A 22,794-nucleotide genomic window follows, 5' to 3' on the forward strand; every position below is an offset into this window, starting at 1 on the left:
CGGAGCGCTGGGATGCGGCGCCCGAGGCGAGGACACCGAGTGGCTGCTCTCGTCTGCTGAGTGCTCTCCACCTTCTCACTCCTCCTAACGGCTGCTTTATCAAAATGCAAATCGCTTTTCTTCCCATCTAAAAATAAACCTGCAGAAGAGCGCCGAGCTGTGCTGAGCTTTGGACCACCGCGGCCCACTGCAGAGAAAACGCATTGAGGGAAATGAGAAGATACTACTGTATCATGGCTCCTTGGACTTGGGTTCAAATCCAGGCTTGGATGATGTAAATGTGTAGAGTGGACCTGGATTCAGATGCTGGCCTGCTCCCTGCCTGTGAATACTGGCCCTGGGTTCAAATCTGGGCCCAGTCACTGGTATGTGTAGAGTGGACTTGGGTTCAAAAATCACACCTGCATACTGTTAGTAGTGTCTGTAGACTGGACCCGGGTTCAAATCCAAGCACGGACAAGATAGATATATCTGGTGGAAATCCTGTCCATTGAGTGGGCCTGGGTTCAAATGTGGGTGTGGTCACTGCCTCTGTAGAGTGGACCCAGGTTCAAATCCAAGCCTGGTCAAGGTCATTGTGTAGACTGGACCTGGGTTCAAATTCTGGTCGTTGAAGATTGGACCTGGGTTCAAATTCAAGCACAGATAAGATCAACATATGGAGTGGACCATTGGTTGAAATACTGCACTATCCATAGAGTGGGCCTGGGTTCAAATGTGGGTGTGGTCACCGAATTTGTAGAGAGAAGCTGGGTTCAAGTCCAAGCCTGGTTAAGATGTAGAGTGGACTAAAGTTGAAATCCTGGCCTGGACACTGTCCGTTGAGTGGGCCTGGGTTCAAAGGTGGGTGTGCTCACCATCTATATAGCACGTACCTGGGTTCAAAATCAAGCTTGGCCACTGCCTCTGTAGAGTGGACCCAGGTTCAAATCCAAGCACGGACAAGATCAATATATGGTTAAAATCCTGGCCTGGCCACTGTCCATTGAGTGTAGCCTGGTCACTATCTGTGAAGACTGGACCTGAGTTGAAATTCTGTTGTGGTCACTGGCTATGTGAAGTGGACCTGAGTTCAAATCCAAGCCTGGACACTGCCTTCTTAGGGTTGACCTGGGTTCAAGTTCAAGCATAGTGAAGGTCATTGTGTACAGTGGACTCGGGTTCAAATCCAGGAATGGACAAGATCAATATATAGAGTGGACCATTGGTTGAAATCCTGGTCTGGCCAATGGCCATTGAGTGGGCCTGGGTTCAAATGTGGGTGTGGTAACTGTCTGTGTAGAGCGAACACGGGTTCAAATCCAGGCTCGGTCAAGGTCAATTGTGTACAGTGGACCTGGGCTCAAATTCTGGCCTGCTGATTGTTTGTGTACAGTAAGAGGGGACCTGGGTCCACATCATAGCTGATCACGGTCTGGAAGAGTGGACCCGGGTTCAAATCCAAGCATGGACAAGATCAATATGTTGAAATCCTGGGTTCAAAGGTGGGCCTGGTCACTGTCTGTGAAGATTGGACCGGAGTTTAAATTCTGTGGTGGTGACTGTATCTGTAGACGGGACTCGGGTTCAAATCCAAGCCTGGTCACTGTCCCTGTAGAGTGGACCCGGGTTCACCAGTGTTTCTCTCCTTTCAGCCCCCTGCTCTTTCGATTCAGTTCGTCCTCAAATTTCTGCCTTGTCAATAGTTGCAAAGCAAACATGTGGACCCCGAGATGGGGGGGCTTTATTGGAAGACCGTCTGTAAGAGCTCTGGTGAGACTGCACTGCTGCCACCTGCTGGCCTGACGCTCTTCTTGGAGGCTCTCAGTCTTAAGGTGGGTTGCACGCCCTCTGCTGTTCAGGCTGAACGTTGCAGTTTCACTCTTGGTCTTCACCGATGGCCTTGCTGTGTTTGGGTCTCCTTTGCCCCAGTGTGCTTCTTGTCTTGTTGGCCATTCTGAGTGATTCTCCCTAATTCTCGCCCCTCCACTCGGTATAAATAGATCTCCGGCAGGATGATCGGGATGATCGTGGCAGCCCCCACTACCCCCCCCCCGGCCTTCTCCATGAATGTCAAAGTAAGTCGTCTCCCACCGCCTGGCCGAGCTGACAATCAGACAGGAAGATTACATCAGCACTGCCGCTAACAAGGTTTTGTTTGATTCGCGCGCAGCGGACCCCCGTCCTCGCTGCCCCCAATTAGCTTGGCTGCCTTTGAATGGGGATGAGTGTGCAGCTCGGCTCTTTCTCACTACGTCACCCCCCCTCGTGAGAAAAAAAGACCCCGGGCTTTAGAAAGCAGCCTGTGAATTAGCATGTCATGGGGGTGATGAGTCCATCACGGCGGTCACACGGGGGGCTTGCTTCTACTCCTTTAAAAGTTGCAGTGAAACTTTTATGAAATGAAATCAAAGGAAAGACAACGTGACCCGGTGGAGCTTGATGGGTGGAACAGGGAGAAACCTCGACCGCACCTCGGGGGGTCTGAAGCCACGGACCCCTGCAGTGTTCTTGAGAGGAGGCCCAGTTTAAGACCAATCAGCGCTCAATGGCCTCCTGATGGGGGGTATGTGGCTGTGGTTTGAATCCAGGAGGCACCCAGTCAGATTGCCAGTTCAGCTCTTCATGAGAGGGCACAGAGCCCAGTTTAGAACGAGGCCGCCTCCCAGTTCAGATGGTGACATAGTCTCTGGCCAGCTTTATGATCCAATGTCTTACTGGTTTACAACCAGAAGGCTCCCAGTTAAACAAGTGATCTTCACACCTTCTGTTAGACAAGACCATTGAGCCTAGTATAGATCCAGATGCATTCCCAGTTCAAATGCTGGCCCAGTCACTGACCTACCGATGGGATGGAATTTTGGAAGCCCACCAGTTCAGCCAAGAAAACCCACCATCCCCTCGACAGGAGGGTTTACAGTCCAGTTAAAGCCCAGCTGCACCCCATTTTAAAATGCTACTGGAGTCCACAGAGCACTGTATGATCCACCATGTTACTGGTTTAAAAACAGAAGGCTCCCAGTTTAACCAGTGATCTCCACTCTGCCCTTTAGAAACATCTGTGAGACTCACTTTGGAGCCATATGGACCCTGATGGAAGGAAGGAAGGAAAGTCCCAAGTTCAAGTAATCATCGCCTCTGTGCCCTTCATGGGTGGGCCTGCAGCCTGGTGCAGCCCCAGCTACCCCACCCAGTTAGACGTGCAGAGTTAGTCTGTGTTACTGGTTTGAAACCAGAAGGCTACCAGTTTAAATGCTGATGTCTGCTGTGCCACAGAGTGGTGATGTGGGCATGTTGGACACACATTCAAGTAAGAGTTTCACACGTGACAAGAACTCCTGGGAAACCAGAAACCAGCTCTGGCTGTCTGTGATATAGCGCCTTTCATATCTATCTATCTATCTATCTATTATATCGCGCCTTTCATATCTAGCTACAGGGTGGTCCAGATATAATTATACAATTATGGAAAGGCGAACACATCGCACCCGCTGTTCGACTGACAACCGTTTCCCCGCCATTTTGGAATGCAGGGCAGGTACTGCCATCTATCAGCAACAAAAAGAAATTTTTGTGAATTCTCTGTGTAATAAACTTAAGTTATAGTGTAATGAAAATTGCAGAATTAGATCTGGACCACCCTATATCTATTTATCTATCTATCTATCTATCTATCTATTAATCATATTGCGCCCTTCACATCTATCTATTATATAGTGCCTTTCATATCTATCTGTCTATATATCTATTATATAGTGCCTTTCATATCTATCTATCTATCTATCTATCTATCTATCTATTATATAGTGCCTTTCATAATAAGTGCTATTAATGAGCGATCGTAAAATGTGGCGTAGCAGTTAAGGCTTTGGACGGTGGGCTTCAAACGCTGACATTGTGAGTTCAAATCCTGCTACTGACACTGTGTGACCCTGAGCCATTTACTTCATCTGCCTACTGCACTTGAAAAGATAAGGAACCAGCTGTGTTTCAGATGTCGTAAGTCGCCGTGGATGAAGGCGTCAGTTAAATAATAAACAATAAATCGGTGTCAAAGGGCCTTTAAAAATCCCCAGCTATGCGGCTTTGCCGGGGCTGTTTGCTGTTTTCTCTCTGGAAGTCCTCTGTGTGATTACAGGCGCGCCCTCTGCCCACGTGACTAGGGACATTGCACACGGCGGGCCCGTGACGGTCAAACCAAGAAGACAATTCGGCCTCCCTCTAGTGGCCACTCATGGAACAGCTGGAAGCTTTTCCTTCAATGTAGAGTTGTGCTTGAAAGTTTGTGAACCCTTTAGAATTTTCTATATTTCTGCATAAATATGAGGTAAAACATCATCAGATTTTCACTCAAGTCCTAAAAGTAGATAAAGAGAAACCAGTTAAACAAATGAGACAAAAATATTATACTTGGTCATTTATTTATTGAGGAAAATGATCGAATATTACATATTTGTGAGTGGCAAAAGTATGTGAACCTCACGGATGATCAGTTAGTTTGAAGGTGAAATTCGAGTCCGTGTTTTCAATCAATGGGATGCCAGTCAGGTGTGAGTGGGCACCCTGTGTTATTTAAAGAACAGGATCTATCAAAGTCTGCTCTTCACAACACACGTCTGTAGAAGTGTATCATGGCACGAACAAAGGAGATTTCTGAGGACCTCACAAAAAGAGTTGTTGATGCTCGTCAGGCTGGAAAAGGTTACAAACCATCTCTGAAGAGTTTGGACTTCACCAATCCACAATCAGACAGATTGTGTACAAATGGAGGAAATTCAAGACCATTGTGACCCTCCCCAGGAGCGGGCGACCAACAAAGATCACTCCAAGAGCAAGGCACACGTGTAATAGTCGGCAAGGTCACAAAGGACCCCAACTGAAGGCCTCTCTCACATTGGCTGATGTTCATGTTCATGAGTCCACCATCAGGAGAACACTCAACAACAATGGTGTGCATGGCAGGGTTGCAAGGAGAAAGCCACTGCTCTCCAAAAAAAACATTGCTGCTCGTCTGCAGTTTGCTAAAGATCACGTGGACAAACCAGAAGGCTATCGGAAGAATGTTTTGTGGACGGATGAGACCAAAATAGAACTTTTTGGTTTAAATGAAAAGCGTTATGTTTGGAGAAAGGAAAACACTGCATTGTAGCATAAGAACCTCATCCCATCTGTGAAACATGGTGCTGGTAGTATCAGGGTTTGGGCCTGTTGTGCTGCATCTGGGCCAGGACGGCTTGCCTTCAGTGATGGAACAATGAATTCTGAATTATAACAGAGAATTGCAAAGGAAAATGTCAGGACATCTGTCCATGAACTGAATCTCAAGAGAAGGTGGGTCATGCAGCAAGACAATGACCCTAAGCACACAAGTCGTTCTACCAAAGAATGGCTAAAGAAGAATAAAGATAATGTTCTGGAATGGCCAAGTCAAAGTCCTGACCTTAATCTAATCGAAATGTTGTGGAAGGACCTGAAGTGAGCAGTTCATGTGAGGAAACCCACCAACATCCCAGAGTTGAAGCTGTTCTGTACGGAGGGATGGGCGAAAATTCCTCCAAGCCGGTGTGCAGGAATGATCAGAAGTTACTGGGGTCAAACACCAGATACTGAAAGTAAAGGTTCACATACTTTTGCCACTCACAAATATGTAATATTCAATCATTTTCCTCAATAAATAAATGACCAAGTATAATATTTTTTATCTCATTTGTTTAACTGGTTTCTCTTTGAAGAATGAAGAGAACGAGAGAGAGAAGAGGTTGGATGATGTGGAGATCGTAAACCAGGAAGTACAACGGATTAGCAAGGAGGAAGTAAGGACAGCGATGAAGAGGATGAAGAATGGAAAGGCCGTTGGTCCAGATGACATACCTGTGGGAGCATGGAGGTGTTTAGGAGAGACGGCAGTGGAGTTTTTAACCAGATTGTTTAATGGAATCTTGGAAAGTGAGAGGGGTGGAGAAGAAGTGTACTGGTGGGCCGACATTTAAGAATAAGGGGGGTGTGCAGGACTGTAGGAACTACAGGGGGATAAAACTAATGAGCCACAGCATGAAGTTATGGGAAAGAGTAGTGGAAGGTCAGTTAAGAAGGGAGGTGATGATTAGTGAGCAGCAGGATGGTTTTATGCCAGCAAAGAGCATCACAGATGCCATGTTTGCTCTGAGGATGTTGATGGAGAAGTTTAGAGAGAAGGCCAGAAGGATTGCGTTACGTCTTTGTGGACCTGAAGAAAGCACATGACAGGGTGAGGAGAGGAGCTGTGGTATTGTATGAGGAAGTCGGGAGTGACAGAGAAGTATGTAAGAGTAGTACAGGATATGTACGAGGGGAGTGTGGCAGTGGGGGGGTCTGCGGTAGTGACAGAGGTGGGATTACATCAGGGGTCGGCTCTGAGCCCCTTTCTTATTTGCAATGGTGATGGACAGGCTGACAGAGGAGATTAGACAGGAGTCCCCGTGGACTGTGATGTTTGCTGAGGACTTTGTGATCTGTAGTGAGAGGAGGGAGCAGGTTGAGGAGACCCTGGAGAGGTGGAGATATGAGAGGAGAGGAATGAAGGTCAGTAGGACCACCAAGACAGAATACATGTGTGTGTTAATGAGAGGGAGGTCAGAGGGGTGGTGAGGATGAGGAGAATGGAGCTGGCGAAGGTGGATGAGTTTAAATACTTGGGATCAAAAGTACAGAGTAATGGGGAGTGTGGAAGAGAAGTGAAGAAGAGAGTGCAGGCAGGGTGGAGTGGGTGGAGAAGAGTGTCAGGAGTGATTTGTGACAGACGGGTATCGGCAAGAGTGACAGGGAAGGTCTACAGGACGGTAGTAAGACCAGCCGTGTTATATGGGCAGGAGACAGAGCTGGAGGTGGCAGAGTTAAAGATGTGAAGAAGGGCATTGGGAGTGACGAGGATTAGAAATGAGGACATTAGAGGGTCAGCTCAGGTTGGACGGTTGGGAGACAAAGTCAGAGAGGCGAGATTGAGTTGGTCTGGACGTGTGCAGAGGAGAGATGCTGGGTATACTGGGAGAAGGATGATAAGGATAGAGCTGCCAGACAAGAGGAGAAGAGGAAGGCCTAAGAGAAGATTTATAGATGTGGTGAGAGAAGACATGCAGGTGACGGGTGTGACAGAGCAAGATGACGAGGACAGAAAGATATGGAAGAAGATGATCCTTTGTGGCGACCCCTAACGGGAGCAGCCGAAAGAAAAAGAAGAAGAAGAGTATTTGGGCTGACATCTGTGCCAACGGAATAAGGAGTTGAGAAAGAGAAATCCAAAAAAAGTTGCCACATTTTTATCATTTTACATTACTAAGATCCTTTGTTTATTTAGAACCATAACAGGCTCCATAAATAACCACAAATAGATGATAACAGATTTGCGTCACACTTGGACTTCAAGATGAACTTTACTTCCTGACGCGTGTCTGCCTGGAACTTCTTGTGGTGTTCCCACCACACAAATGACAAAACAAATAAAATTAATAATATAAAAGAAAAACATAAAACATAATAAGTAATAGAAACACAACGAGTATGTATGTAGATAGATGGAGAGATATGAAAGGCACTATATAAGAGATAGAAATATGAAAGGTGCTATATAACAGATAGATAGAGAGATATCAACGGCACTATATAATAGATAGATAGAGATATGAAAGGCACTATATAATAGATAGATATGAAAGGCACTATATAATAGGTAGATAGATATATGATATATATACTTTAAACTCTGAGGCTGACACCTCTGTGTGACCCTGAGCAATGCCTCCTCACCCCCCCTTGTGTCTGGGAGGTTGTAAGTCACCTTAGATAAAGGCGTCGCCCCCAAGTCTTAGTTATTTTATGTTACACTGCATGCTGTCACCAGTTATCTTCTCCTTTACTTCATTTAGTGTTTTGTAAAACACGCTCCGCGACAGGCGCTATATGACTAAGAGGTCAGGAGTTTGCGCTAACACAGCACTTTGTCGCACCCACTACATGACAAACCACTTTAGGATCCCAGATTAGTGTGTTTAAAAATAAACGACCAGCGGCGCACTTATGATCGTAATCCCGTGTTACGGTCCCCTGCGCCGGGGGGTCTTGTCCGCCGGGCATTTTCAGCCCTGTAGTTCCAGTCATGTCCGGTCATGACAATTTGCACCCCTTCTTTCCCGACGAGTCCTGTCAGATTGGTGGTCTTCGGCATTTTGCGCGTCGCGTTCCAATTCAGATTGTCGCCATGTCCTTTGCTTTTACGTTCACATCTCAAAATAGCGACATGACACCGCTTTCTTCTGTTTTAGTCTCCAGGCCTATACGATACGCTTGTCTTTCCGATGACCGGGGTTTTTGTATCTCGTAGTCGCCAGCTCGCCTTGGGGTGACGTGCCCCCCTCAGATCGATTTTATTGTATTTATTTTTTGATTTTTTGTTTGTATCTGTGGCAGTCCTTTCTGCTCACCTCTTCGCTATCACCTCGGACTCGGCGACAGATGCCAGAAGCCCCTTCCTGTCCTGCGTGGGTGAGCTGTAGTGGCGGGGTGGGCGTGACGTGTAGAAATCCCGTTTCACGCGGTGCGTCAAAGACTGGCGATCAGTTGCAGTGTGTGGGGGTCGAAGACCGGAGGACCAGCAAAGCTGGACACGGGAGTCTCAGCTCGGAGCGGAGGAAGGCGCATTGGAGTCGATCGGACCGGACTTTGTCAGCAGAACTGTCAGGTGAACTGCACCGGGGGGACAAACGGGTGACTGCACGGCGGCGATAGTGATAGAGACAGAGGAGAGGAGAGGACTGACTGGCTGTAGAAACGCAGAGACGAATATTTACACCAAAAAGTTCCATTAAGAAGTGGGAAGGTGACGGGGATGGGATTTGAGGGGTAAGTATAGGCGGTCATATTTATTTCCAGATGATGGGCAGGAGTCAACCTGCTAAGAAAATAAACACGGGCGCATACGGGCCGTCGTCCTTTGGAGCCGCCGGTGTGGAAAGACAAACCGAGGATCTGGAGTTGTTGGGTTTCGCACGCATAGCAATTCTTCTGATAAACAACGACGGGATCAAATAAAAACGAAATTGTATGTTTATATATATATATATAGAGAGAGAAATAGATAAATAAAGAAAGGACTAGCTTTATTATTACGGTACCTCTGTTTATTGTTTGACGCTTAGCTCGCTGGGGGTTGTAGTTGTTTTGGAGTTCCGAGTCATCTCCTGCTCAACGCAAATCTGTCGACTGGACTTCATTTCCCATAAATGACTGCACGCCGTCCTGCGCATGCGAAAATACACGGTGTTAGGACTGAGACTGAGTGCTAGCAGTTTGCTGTCGGTCATGTCGCTCGATTGGGCACAAGGAGCTGCTGCGTACTTTGCCCATGTTTATGTTTACAGTCACTGGAATGTGGTTCATTGTGCCTGTGTGATGGAAGGTTCGAGCAACGTGGTATCTGTTTGAGTGTGCGTTATGTTAATTGGCGACTGTTAGACAGAAAGGTGTCAATTACTGTCACGAGAAGAGAGCTGATCAGGACAGAAGGAGAAGGGGAGGCTCAGATTGACAACTGCATAGTAGGAGAAGGACATCAATCAGAGTGTGTAGTGTGGGAAACATACAGGTCCTCAGTTGGCAGCTTCCGTAAATACACGCCAAAAGCCAGTGTCGCCTAATGACGACACCGGGATGCTGGCCTCAGAGGAAGAGTTTCAAAGAAAAAAACCCCAAACTGGCAAATAAAAAGGAAAGGTTAGGAGTGGACCAAAGAAAACAGACATTAGGCAGAAGATGACTGGAAAGGCTTGTTATGAATTTAAGTCCAAAACAGAATTTGAACATTTATTAGAGATGACTTCTAACTGCTTTATTCAGAGCAGCGCTGCTTGTGTTTAACTGGAATTTGAAAAGGTGGACATGTTAGCCCCTTTCTGGGGTCCCTGCAAAGTCCTGCTGCTGCTGAAAATCCCAGCAGTGCCAGAAAGAATGGCACACTGTTGGACCCCTTTAACCTTCATAAAGAGCTGAACCTGCGCTCGGGGCTCAGGCTTTTCTCTCCGTCTCCGAATGGTCAGTCGGGGTGTGCGATCACGACGCAAGTGACGCAAGTCTCATGCAGGAAATTGTATAGGACCAAAAAAAAGTGAATTATTATACTTAATAACCATTCGTTATGTCGGCAGGTCACGAGCAGCTGGAGCACACATGTGCCAGTATGAGATGCCCAACCGTGTCTAATAGCCACGTATTCTTGTAGATTTCCGTCAGGATTTTTCCAGAAGATCCGAGTTAATGGGAGTATAGAAATAGAACGGAGCACCTAGATATCAGAAGTAGTGTTTATCCATCCATCTATTATCCAACCTGCTATATCCTAACTACAGGGTCACGGGGGTCTGCTGGAGCCAATCCCAGCCAACACCGAGCGCAAGGCAGGAAACAAACCCTGGGCAGGGCGCCAGCCCATTTAAGGGTGGAAGCAGTGTTTACTGTAAATTAAAATGAAGCTCTGAATTTGAATATGTTAATATGTGAATTAGCATGGAGCTGCAGAGAGTTACTGTGCTCTATATCTATCATATTGTGCCTTTCATTTCTATCTATCTATCTATTATATATCAACTTTCACTCTATCAATTATATAGTGCCTTTCATATCTGTCTGTTTGTCTGTCTATCAGTTATATAGCACCTTTCACTCTCTTTGTCTATCTATCTATCATATAGTGCCTTTCAGTCTATCTATCTATCTATCTATCTATCTATCTATCTATCAGTAATATAGTGCCTTTCATATCTATCTGTCTGTCTGTCTATCAGTTATATAGTACCTTTCACTCTCTTTGTCTATCTATCATATAGTGCCTTTCAGTCTATCTTTCTATCTATCTATTTAGTTTTGCATATGGTGGTCACTGATTTAGTGGAGGTTTATGATAGAGTGCCATGTCAGGAGGTCTTCTGTGGATTTTAAAACATATTTATGGTGACCTTTAACCTCCACTCCATGTTGTTTTTATTATTTGAATAATTGATTGATTGGGATTTGCTCGCCAACCCCCGGGCGGCCGCTATTAGCCACTTTGCAGATCTGCCTCTTGCGTTTGGGGAAGCGGATGTACAATTTAAACAGATTATTTTCATGAGAATTGTTACATATGGATAATAGAACTATTTTACATTATAGCGAGTAATTAACCACAGTAAAAAAAATAATAAAAGAAAATTATGCTTCATGTTGCGTTAGTGGTACTCATTTCGTCTGTTGATAACCCTTCAGGATGAAATTCTTCAGTAAGATTTGGATATAATACGTCTTCTTTTATTGGGAACTTAAAGAGAGGAAAACGTTAAAATGTAGAAGCGCTGAGAGTGCAGGAACTGTGATGACCAAAGCATTCACACCAATGAGAGGGGAGAGGTGAGAGGACCGCAGGCCTGGGCCGTTAACAGGAGGGCAGGACTTTAAAAAAATCTCTTCAACAAATCTCGTCTCATCCCAGGATTTTCTTTTATAATAGAGAGATGTAATCAAGAATCAGGCAGCAGTCAAAGAGGCGCAGTGCATCAGGATTTTCTTCCAATAAATACGTAATCCATCAAAACCAGTGATGGCGGAGGCTCAAATCACAAGCAGGATTCTGTTGTTTAAAGAACTAAAAACAAAAGAATGCCCACACCCGGGTATCTCTTTCTAAAACCATCGCAGCAGAGGAGACCCCCAATTGACTGGCACAGCCACCTTTAAAATCCAGGCTGCTGTCCCTCAGGCTTCCAGCAGGGGGCTGTGCTGAGCTGAGCTGAGCCTCTGCTCCTTGGTCTCCCACTGCCACTCCTCAGCCTATTGCCCCCCACCCCCTCTGAATTGGCTCATTCCAGCTACTCCATCTCTCTTTAGACTCCCCTCTCCTCCCAGCTGCCCACCTCTTCTCTTCCACATCCTACCTCGTTTATTCTCCATCCTTTCCTGTTTCTTTCCTTCTTCCTTTCCGTCTGTCGTACAGGCTCCTCGTTATCTTGTGTCACCTAATGGGGGTGCAGGTGTGACATCCCACTCCCTCCGGGTTTAGAGTGAGGCACCTGAGTGACACTCTCATTGGACCCACCCCCCTATATACCCCTGGCACCCCTGTGCCCTGATGGGAGCCTGCACTTCGTGGGTCGCAATTATCTAAATGCTGTCCTTTGCCACGACAGACCACCTCACTTTGGCCCCTCCCCGTTGCTTGTTTGAGTCCTCATTGGCTCTTCCTGGGTCTGTGCTTCCCGATTCAAGGGAGTACACGTGAGTGGCAGCCAACTCGGACCACCAATCACCATTCTACCCACCTGATGCCAACTGTGCACAAAGCGTTCGAGCGGGTCGGAGGCGCGTAACTCAAATTGTGTTGTCTTTGTAGCTGAACGCGCTGTTTGAGGATGTCGAGCGACCCACCTCCTCCATATCCTGGTGGTCCCAGCGCTCCTTTGATCGAAGAGAAGAATGGCCAGCCTCCCAATTTAGGTGAGATGAGACTCTTCGGGGCCGGTGGTGCTTCTCGTTTCACGTGACTTTTTTGGATGGGGGGATTGGGTGGCTTTTCTTCCTTTTGACACCCTCTATTGATATCTCATTGAGTTCGGTGGTCTTCATGTCTTCCCCTGCCTGCTGCTTCCAATGCCACCTCAGCCTCCCCTCAAGACTTTACCGGTGTTTGATTTCTCCCTTCTGTTTCCAGGCTCTGCACCACCAATGGTCACCCAGCCACATGGGCACCCCATCCCGCCAGAGTACGGCCCTCCACCCTATGAGCCGCCCATGCAGCCGGGATTCATACCGCCACACGTCCCAGGAGAAGGAGGAATGGTGTACCCGCCAAACAGTAAGTCCCATCTGACTCACCCACGTTAAGGTGACCACAAAATGGCAATCATCGTCAGATGTGGAAAGTACCCGCGAGTCGGTGGTGTGGTTTTACAAATGGCACCTGTCAAAATATCCATCCATCCATCCATCCATCCAAACCCGCTTAATCCTGAGCAGGGGAAGCTGAAGCCCATCGCAGAGCAGGAACGACACCTGCAAATGGTGCCAGTCTGCAGCAAGGACATTTTGACTGAAGTGGCGCCCTGCCCTCTCCAGGGTTGCTTCCTGCCTTGTGTCTGATGCTGCTGGGGTAGGCCCTGGCCCTGCGGCCCTGAACTGGATTAAGCAGGTTTGATGATGGATAATTGAACATGTCACAGGTGGCTTGTGCAGGATGGTGGGTGGTGGCCAAGCAGAAGCCATTGACTTACTGGGCATCTCCATGGCACAGGCAGCAGAGGGTGACGGTGCAAGGAACTCATCACAACTGGCTGACGTCAAGAGTGGTGTCCAGCAGGGGTCAGTGCTGGGGCCGCTGCTATTGTCAATAAATAAATGAATTAAATATAAAAATATATTAAATTAATACATAAGTAATTTGAATACTAATGTAAGTAAAGAGCTGCTTAAGTTTGCAAAGGATTCCAACCTGGGTGGACTGGCAGAATCCGTCAAATCATTTAAAGGGGTCTTGGATGGCACACAGTCCTGGGCAGATGAAACTGAATGTCAGTAAATGTAAAGATTTACACGTAGGAAGTGCAAATGTTGAGCTCGCAGCTTTTTACTTCCAGCGAGCAGGCAGAGAGTCATTCTGGAGGGGGTGCCCTGCTCTCTGTCACGTGATTGGCTGATTGCACGGGTAAGCAGGTGTGCAGGTGGTCCTGAGAAATGGATCAGTGAGTCTTTATGTGCAGTATTAGGAAAGTAGTAGGGAGGCTCTCCCCTGACCGTGCCTCCTCTCAGGCCCCCAGGGACCCCAACAGGGCTGCACTTCAGGACTCCCAAGCACCTCTGCGGGTGTCCCGACTGGGTTCCCATAGGAGGACCACCCCCACCTGGCGTTTGGGGGATGGAACCAACTCTCGGCTTCTAAGGAGTTATTTATGTATAGTCTGCGTTGTCATACTGGCCTCCCGTCCGAGTAGCGGCTTCTTCACCGTCTCATCCGGGACGCCTGCTCTAATCCTGCTAAGTGCTCACCTCTTGGACGTTTTTAGAATTTATTTTTATACAACATTGAATCAAGCGGGATTTATTTTGGCCTTTTTTGATAACTGGTCAGCAGGTAAAGACCCTTTAATGTTAAAGTGAAAACATCCTCGGGGGGGAGAATACTTTTAGATATGGACACTGTGTGAGTATGGAGGCACTTTATACATAAAATAATTATTATTATTACTATACTGCAAGCACTATATAAATAAAAATTACTATTCTGCAGGCACTGTATACATAAAATGTATTATTATTATTATTAAATTGCAAGCACTATATACATGAAATTATTATTATTATCATTAAATTGCAAGCACTATATAAATTAAATTATTATTATCATTATTATTATTATTAAATTGGAAGCACTATATACATGAAATTATTATTATTATCATTATTATTATTAAATTGCAAGCACTATATAAATGAAATTATTATTATTATACTGCAGGCACTAAATAAATAAAATTATTATTATTTTTATTATTTATTATTTTTCTAAACATGTATATTTAGAAATGTGTGCATATATGTTATCAACACTAGAAGTGCCAGGTCAGATGGCTGCTCATTTGGTGAAGTGCCAGGCGTGGCTCAGTGGGCAGACCCTGGGCACACTGGAGCTGGAGGCTGGTGCGGGGTACGAGGAGGTCGGCCTAATGCCGCTGTGATTGCCATCGTTTCCAAAGTGAGTGACAAGTCCATGCTGTCCCTCCGTGATTATCTGCTGACGCCGGGTGATTGTGTGTGTGTTCTTGTTGAGGAGCCCCCCTGAGGGTTGTAGCCCACTCCAGTTCACTGACCCAAGGTGATTTTCTTTTTCTCGTTCTTTTCTCCATAGCGGGTTACTATGCTCCACCAGGTCATTTTCCACAACCTATTCCAGGCCAGTACCCTCCAGGCCCTGGCCCCTACCCATCTCCTGGCGCCCATGCCACCACAGTGTTTGTGCCCCATGGGGCTGCCACCACAGTTACAGTCCTACAGGGGGAGATGTTCCAGGCGTCGCCAGTCCAGACGGTGTGCCCCCACTGCCAGCAGGCCATCACCACCAAGATCACCTATGACTTAGGCCTCATGAACACACTCTTCTGTCTCTTCTGCTGCTTTGTCGGGTAGGTGTCCTTCATTGATGTCCCATGGGGGGTCAGGGTGGGGGCTACGGAAAGTAAAGCACAGTCAGGTTTTTAAATCGGGGGTCATCCAGCCTGGGGATATGCTTGGCAGCTCCTGCTGCAGAAGCAGAAATGGAGCCATCGGTCAATAAAGAGAAAGTGCAGGAACTGCAGGTGTCAGATGAGCGCCGTGGGTCGTGAAATGTCATTGGCGGAATGCCAGTCCTGTTCACAGCCAATGCAGTGGGCACATCTGAGCTCGGCCCCTGTGCTTTGTCTTAATTCTCCTCTTAATTGCAGCTCCGTGTTTAATGTGGTTGCCCGTCTGCTCTTTCGGTGGTCCACTAGAAAGTCTACTTCTTTATGTTCTCTGGTTGTTCATATTGAAGCCCCCCTCTTAAACTTCTGTGATTTACGGAGACCAGACGTGAATTCCATCCTGCCTGTCTGAGCCTGTAGTCCTGCTTCTGTCCTCTAGTTGTCTTTAAGAGAAGCAAACCAGTGGGCACTGCCTTCTGAGGGGGGTCACTTGGGGATTCACAAGTGGTTGCTGTTGTGCGTCTCCTCCTGACACCTGAGATTGTCTGAACATCCTGATCAAAGTTTTTCTTTAAAAGCTTCTTCTCAAATTGTCCTTTGTGAGGCAAAAACTTTGAAAAATGAAGACAAGTTTGTTAATCGTAAACCACACTAAATACCCAAAAGAGAGAACTGTCAAGTCAAGTCAGTGGCTTTCCTGCCATATCATCCATACACCGTATTGCAGCATACAGTGGAACAAAATCATGTTTCTCAGGACCACAGTGCACCAAACACAAGACAAGTCGAGAACTACACTACACTACACTACACTACACTATACTGTAATTCAGAAAAAAAGTGTCTGTGTGTCCATCTGGTTGTTATTTCTCTGTCATTTCAACATATGGCACATTAAAACATTTGTAGTAATAAAATGCATTGCACGTGACATTCCAACAGATGACGCATCACAAACATTTGTAGTAATAAAATGTATTTGTCATTCCAACAGATGACGCATCACAAACATTTGTAGTAATAAAATGTATTTGTCATTCCAACAGATGACGCATCACAAACATTTGTAGTAATAAAATGCACTGCATTTGTCATTCCTGCAGATCACATCACAAACCTGCTTTTATAAATCCCCTATCAAGTGGCATATAACAGAGACCTACGATTTGCATTTTCCGTTCCAACAGATGGCACATCACAAAGAATTGTAGTAATGCATTTTATTGCTACAGATGTTGAGGCTTCAGGCTTCACATGATAGGATTTGATGAAGTTGGTCTCGTGGACAGCTGAGACCCCCACCTTCATTCCATCATCTCAGGGAGCTGCATGGTGACTCGGTCAGGTGGTGCTGGTGCAGATCGCCACCACAGAAGAACCAGAAAAGGCAGCGGATGAATAGCGGAGATTAGTTTAGATTGCGGATCGCTGAAGAATATGATCATTCTATGCCCATGTAGTCTATCAGGAAATACAACTGAAATGTAGCTTTGATAAAGCCAAATTAAAATTGTCGGTTTTTAGCAGTTTTGTTTTTTATTTTCCACAGTGTTAGCCTGGCAAATATCTGTCGGTAAAGTTTTGCAGATTTTAGGGGCATAAGAGCAAAAATGCCACCTCACCACTTCTTTTAATCTTGGCTCTTAGAATTTTAGATCGACCACCATTTGAAGATCTGAGGTTAGGACTTGGAGTGTTTGCAGACAGGCCAAACCACAGGACGGGACGAGATTATTTAAGGCTTTATACACCATTAGTCGTGTTTTACAGTCAATTCTGAATGACACCGGTAACCAGTGTAACGACGCCAAGACTGGGGTGATGTGCTCAGATTTTCTTTTTCTAGTTAAGATTCTGGAGGCTGCGCTCTGCACTAACTGACGTCTGTCTTAGGTGGTCTTGTAAGGAGTGCCTCACAGTATTCTAGCGCCAAGTCGTGTTTTTTATCACGATCAAAGCGGAGCCGCTGTACAGTCGTGGCCAAAAGTTCTGAGAAGGACCCCAGTGTTGGTTTTCACAAAGTCTGCTGCTTCCGTGTTTTTAGATCTTTGTGTCAGATGTTTCTCTGGTAGACTGAAGTAGAATTACAAACAGTTCAGAAGTTTCAAAGGCTTTTATTGACAATGACATGACGTTTACGCAAAGAGTCCATATTTGCTGTGTTGGCCCTTCTTTCTTTTTCAAGACCTCTGCCATTCACCCTGGCAGATTGGCAATCAACTTCTGGGCCAAACCCTGACTGATGGCAGCAGCCCATTCTCATTTAATCAGAATTGGTGGGTTTTTGTTTGTCCACCTGCCTCTTGAGGATTGACCACAAGTTCTCAATGGGGAGTTTCCTGGCCAAGGACCCCACATTTCGATGTTTGGTTCCCCGAGCCACTTAGTTGTCACGTTGGCCTCATGGCCTGGTGCTCCATCATGTTGGTCACCAAACTGTTCTTGGATGGTTGGCAGAAGTTGCTCTCTCTGGATGTTTTGGTCTCATTCTTAGTTCCTGGCTCTATTCTTAGGCCAAATTGTGAGTGAGCCCACTGCCTTGGCTGACATGAGTGGGCTCAGGATGCTTTACTGTTGGCGTGACACAGGACAGATGGTAGCGCCGCTTAGCTTTTCTTCTCTGGACAATCAGAAAGGGGATTCATCAGAGATAATGACTTGAGCCCAGCAGTCCAATTCCAGAATATCAGTCTGTCCCTGATGGTTTTTCCTTGCTGCCCTTCTTGAAACCCACCATGCCCCCCTCTAAAAGTCATCTCCTCCCTCACACCTGCCTGCTGCCATTCCTGAGCAAGCTCTGCCCTGGCGGTGCCCACAGCTGAATCAGCTTTAGGAGACGGTCCTGGCGCTTGTTGGACCTTCTTGGGCGCCCTCAATCAGCGTGACAAGAGTGACCTCCAGCCTTGTCCTCGTCTCACCGAGTTAACGAGAGGACCACTGAAGTGACGTCAGCAGGTCCTTTGGTGGCAGGGCTGGCATGCAGTGGTTTGTTGGGGATGAAGTTCATTTTCATGGCAAAGAGGGGCTTTGTAATGAATTGCAGTTCATCTGGTCACTCGTCAGAACATTCTGGAGTCGATGCAAATTGCCGTCATAAAAACCAGGGCAGCAAACTTTGTGAAAATTCTTATATGTGTCATTGTCAAAACTCTGGGCCACAACTGTAGCCTGTTCATACAAATGGGGACAATAACATTGCATGACATTTTACGTTGCAGTCTGTGTGCATCGTTAATTTGCTCCCCTTACTGACGTGTAGCCCCTCCACCTCGCTGGACTCCTGTGTGTCTCTCTCTTCTCTTTTCAGGTGTGACCTGGGCTGCTGCCTCATCCCCTTCATGATGGACGACCTCAAAGATGTGACGCACACCTGCCCCAACTGCAAAGGCTACATCTACACGTACAAGCGCATGTGCTAACAGTGGCGCCCTCTAGTGGAATGTCTTGTCCGAGTAGCCCCCGGGGTAGTCGCGACCTCCGGTTGTCTCTCTCCGTGTTTAATTGTAGCACCTCTCTGACAATAGTTGCGCTTTTCTCTAGCTGTCCTGTACTAGTCACGTCAAGTCGCTGTGAACGTCTCCCTGGGAACTCAGCTGGTGGTGAAGTGAAGAGGAATGACAAAAAGGGCTTCAGGTGTTTGGACAGAGTTTTACCGGGACGTTTTACTAGCGGGCAAGTCTCTCTCTCTCTCTCTCTGTTTTGGTCATTTTCTTTAAACCCCTCCAAGCGTGTGTGTCACAGTCTCTTTGTAGCAGACGGCTCTTGTTTTCCCAGTCATGATTTTCACATTGGCGTCTCTAAGTGGAATGAGAGAGGCATTCTGGGATCTGCTTTTCTTTATGCGGGATAACCTGGGACAGAATTGATTTAAAAAAAAAAAAAAAATGGGGTGTGCATAGCTTACCTTACGTTTCTTACCCCTCTTGTCATATGAAAGGTACCCTCTACCACAACCTTGGCCAACAAAATTCAGTTTGATTCTACAGATCCCCATATAGACTTCATCTGCAGTAAATCGAAAATTCTTCTGAGTACCCTTCAGGCATGATGGGGTTCATCTTGAATGTAGTACCCCCTTTCTAATTCGTTCATGCCAGTTTATGTTTAAGGTGAATTCCTGAGATTTTATTAGAGATACAGATCAACCAAATAGGTTCACGTGTCCTTCTCCAGATATCTTCATTCATAGATCGCAGGAGGATACCAGTTTGGGATTTTATTAGAGATACAGATAGCCCAAATAGGTTCACTCGTCCTTTTTCTCTGGGCACTTTTGTTCATACATCACAGGAGAATACCGGTTTGGGATTTTCTTAGAGGTACAGATCATCCAAATTGGTTCACTCGTCCTTTTTCTCCGGGCACTTTTGTTCATACATCGCAGGAGGATACCGGTTTGCTCACCGGTTTGGGATTTTCTTAGAGGTACAGATCATCCAAATTGGTTCAGTTGCCATCCTTCTGCAGCCACTTTCGTTCATAGATCGCAGGAGGATACCGGTTTGCTCACCGGTTTGGGATTTTCTTAGAGGTACAGATCATCCAAATTGGTTCACTCATCCTTTTTCTCCAGCCACTTTCATTCATAGATCGCAGGAGGATACCGGTTTGCTCACCGGTTTGGGATTTGCTCATTCTCACCAACGGGGCACCGGGTACAAAACCAATCACACATGACAGGCCGTATAACAAGAGGAAATCCAGTGTCCAGAGATTATTCAAATTGTCCAGAACTAGTGTCCTTTTGTCTCCTAATTTCACATGTACAATGGAAGGGATAGGAATGAGTCCGCTACCAATAAGGGGCACCCTCCCGTTCAGGGCCCTTTTCCACACTTTCCTATTTGCTTTCTGTTCAGAAAGTGTGGTGAGCTTGTAACCTCTCTTCTCGTTCTCCGAAACAATGGTAGACAAGTGAAATGAGAGCTTCTGTGGTGTCTCTACGTGTTCACATTCCTACCTTTTGAAGACAATCAGTGGAAAAAAATGACTTGTGTCCTGCACAAACCTTAACTGATGTCTTAACCGATCTGCCAAATTGATAGTTTGTTAGGATCAAATCTGCGGAGGGCCTAGAAAGGGAGTTTGAAAGAACGGGGATGGAAACGTCTGACGTCACCTGTGGTTGGCACCTCAGATCTGACGAGTACATCGGGTGGGTTTAATGTCGGTGCTGAGCCGAGTCCTTTCACCTTTGCTGTCCTACTGACAGATGGTCATCTGGGAGTCACAGTCATCCTTTTCGGTCCCTTAGCAGCTTGACCAGAGAAGAGCCGACCAGTTGGTGTCACTGGTCTGATATGGAACTTGTGGAAGAATTCCGAATTAACGTGAAACTGTCCTGACAGGCAAATGTTGGAGTAGAACCGTAAGAGGTTATTAGACGTAAAATCTGAAATAGAAACCCAAAGCCAAAGCAGGAGACAAAATTTCTGGTCAAAAAAATACGAGAACGAACGAAACTCGCGAGAAGGTAAAAGGTTTTTGAAAGTGTTTTGGTATCCGCAGATCGGATAAGGGAGAGAGAACAACAACAAACCTGACCTTTTATCCTGTCGTGCTGATTACAAACAGGTCACGAACTCAAAGGCCACGCCCCTAGAAATGTGTGGGGGGGGGGAATGCTGCCCTAGCGATGGGTTCTCAAAATGGCGGTGAACAGGGACCTAAAATGGTGTCCAGGAGGTTACGTAAAACAAACACACAGGGCACCTTGTGAACCATTAGGGGATTCAAGCAAATAACGGCAGGAGCGGAATGCTCGGCCTTGAAAGCCCCCACTCGAAGTACGAGACGGGACCATTCGCTAAACGGCAAAACCAAATCAAGACACAAACCCTCAAGTGCGAAATGAAGACAACAAAACTAACCAGAAATCCAAAAGCACCTTTCAAAAATTGACACGCCAACGACGCGGATGGGCTGGTGACGCCGGCCACTCGCAATATGGCACCTCTGATCGGCGGTGGCGGGAGTGGGGGCTCCAGAGGCTTAAGCCCCTGATCTTTTCTTCTCAGTCATATACACTACTGGTCGAACCCTGGGGGCAGAGGAGGATGAGGAGGGAGGGAGGGAGGTATACTCACCCCCGAGTTAGCAAAATGGCACCCCTCTATGTCCATAGCATTGACGAAGGTGGGGGAGGCGGAAGGGTCCGGAGCACATGCTGCTCGAGCCCCTCTGTGTTCATAGTGCACTTTCAGTATTATTAGACTTTGAAGTCCGGGGAGGTTGGGGTAGCATTTTGGGGGGGAGTCGTTCTCCGTTGCCCCCTCATTTTCATTAGCATGGATGTAATGGAAAGGTGTGTATCCTCGTTGGGGCGGTGGTATTATTAGACTTGGAGGACTGGGGAAGGGAACCCCCCTTTGAGGACTGGGGAAGAGAACCCCCCTTCCCCCACCACCGTGACTATAAAGTACACACCTTGAATTACCAGGAGTGGTGCCCCTCAGTGTCCATCGTGTGGATGTAATGGAGAGGTAGAGCACTCGGGCTACTCGACTTACATAAATGGCGCCCCCTAACTGTCTGGAGCATGTGCCCCTCAACTTTTGTAAATGATACCCCTCGGGTCTTGATGCCTTAAGGTGGCCGCTTGTGTCACCGAGTGGATTGACCGGCTCTGATCCTATACCTGGTTAATAGCATTGAGCCCCCCATCATTATATACGGTAAGCCCCTGATCCGAGTTACACCGTTATGTGAACGTTCACAAAACATCAAGGGGGACCACCCCTCACTCTTCATAAAAAACCAACCCTCCCCAGCTCCTCAATTTTACATGCATGTAAGACAGCACAACAGCCACACCAGGGGTTGGGGGTCATTAAGACCCCAAATACCCGCAGATCCTATGAACGCCCCACCTCTGACGTCTTACGTAGTGTGATGCAAGATGAGCCACTGGAAGACCTGTTTGTCTTTTCCTAAAGTAAGGTTGGCATGAAATGTGCCCAACAACTTGTATCTTCTTGGCCTTCAGAGATCTTTGTGTTGCCACTGTTGCATACACCAGGGGGATCATCCTGTTTAACTGTCTGGGGGGGGGGAACTGACAGCCCACCCACCACTAAAGGACGTTGCAGGAAGAACAGAAACGGCATGGATGTGGTGTGTGGATGAAAGGCGGTGGGCTATTCCCCCCCTTAGAACAGTTCCACAGGTCTTAGATAACCGTAATCGTGGAAAATGCGGGTGAGGCACCGAGTGGGTACACGTTCCCCACTTTTGTATCTCTTGACTTTTGGGGTGAGTGAGGGTCCGCTCATTTTTATTCTCTTTCCAAATTTTTGTCTGGACTCCAGTGTTGTGTCCAGGGCCGTAACGAGGAATTCATTATAAGGAGTCGAGAAAGCACAGGAATCACAGCTCGGTCTGTGATCAATTAGTTGGCACTGTCTTTAAATATTATTTTGATGGGGGGCCTAAAATCCCCCCCCTTCTGTGGCTATGCAGGTGTTGTGGATACTTGAAGCTCAAATGGGCTGCCCAGGGTGTGGGAGTGGCAGTCGTCCTCTCCTGGACCACCTACATTCATGTTTGGCATATCAGGTGTCCTGTGGTCCCCTCCTTCGTTAAATGGATGTCGATCGACCTCGCC

The 22,794-nt window shown here is 46.8% G+C and overlaps 1 protein-coding gene across 2 annotated transcripts; it reads left to right on the plus strand.

Moving 5' to 3' along the window:
- Window positions 1-8,505: 8,505 nt before the first annotated feature.
- cdip1 (cell death-inducing p53 target 1) lies at window positions 8,506-22,510 on the plus strand. Of its 2 annotated transcripts, none has more exons than XM_039775199.1 (5): window positions 8,506-8,853; window positions 12,371-12,474; window positions 12,689-12,832; window positions 14,879-15,152; window positions 18,499-22,510. In XM_039775199.1, the coding sequence occupies exons 2-5, from the start codon at window positions 12,390-12,392 to the stop codon at window positions 18,608-18,610; spliced, it is 615 nt and encodes a 204-aa protein (XP_039631133.1). In that variant the 5' UTR covers window positions 8,506-8,853; window positions 12,371-12,389; the 3' UTR covers window positions 18,611-22,510. The 2 variants fall into 2 exon arrangements, with proteins under 2 accessions (XP_039631133.1, XP_039631132.1); XM_039775198.1 differs by having other exon boundaries at window positions 8,507-8,692.
- Window positions 22,511-22,794: the final 284 nt, after the last annotated feature.

This window comes from Polypterus senegalus, chromosome 13, assembly GCF_016835505.1.
Source record: "Polypterus senegalus isolate Bchr_013 chromosome 13, ASM1683550v1, whole genome shotgun sequence".
In the NCBI taxonomy this organism is placed as follows: Eukaryota; Metazoa; Chordata; class Cladistia; order Polypteriformes; family Polypteridae; genus Polypterus; species Polypterus senegalus.

Coding starts and splice junctions, on each gene's coding strand:
- cdip1 (XM_039775199.1), top strand. CDS start 12,390: ATGTCGAGCGACCCACCTCCTCCATATCCTGGTGGTCCCAGCGCTCCT. Junction 12,475..12,688: donor TGGCCAGCCTCCCAATTTAG/GTGAGATGAGAC, acceptor TTCTGTTTCCAG/GCTCTGCACCACCAATGGTC. Junction 12,833..14,878: donor AATGGTGTACCCGCCAAACA/GTAAGTCCCATC, acceptor TTTTCTCCATAG/CGGGTTACTATGCTCCACCA.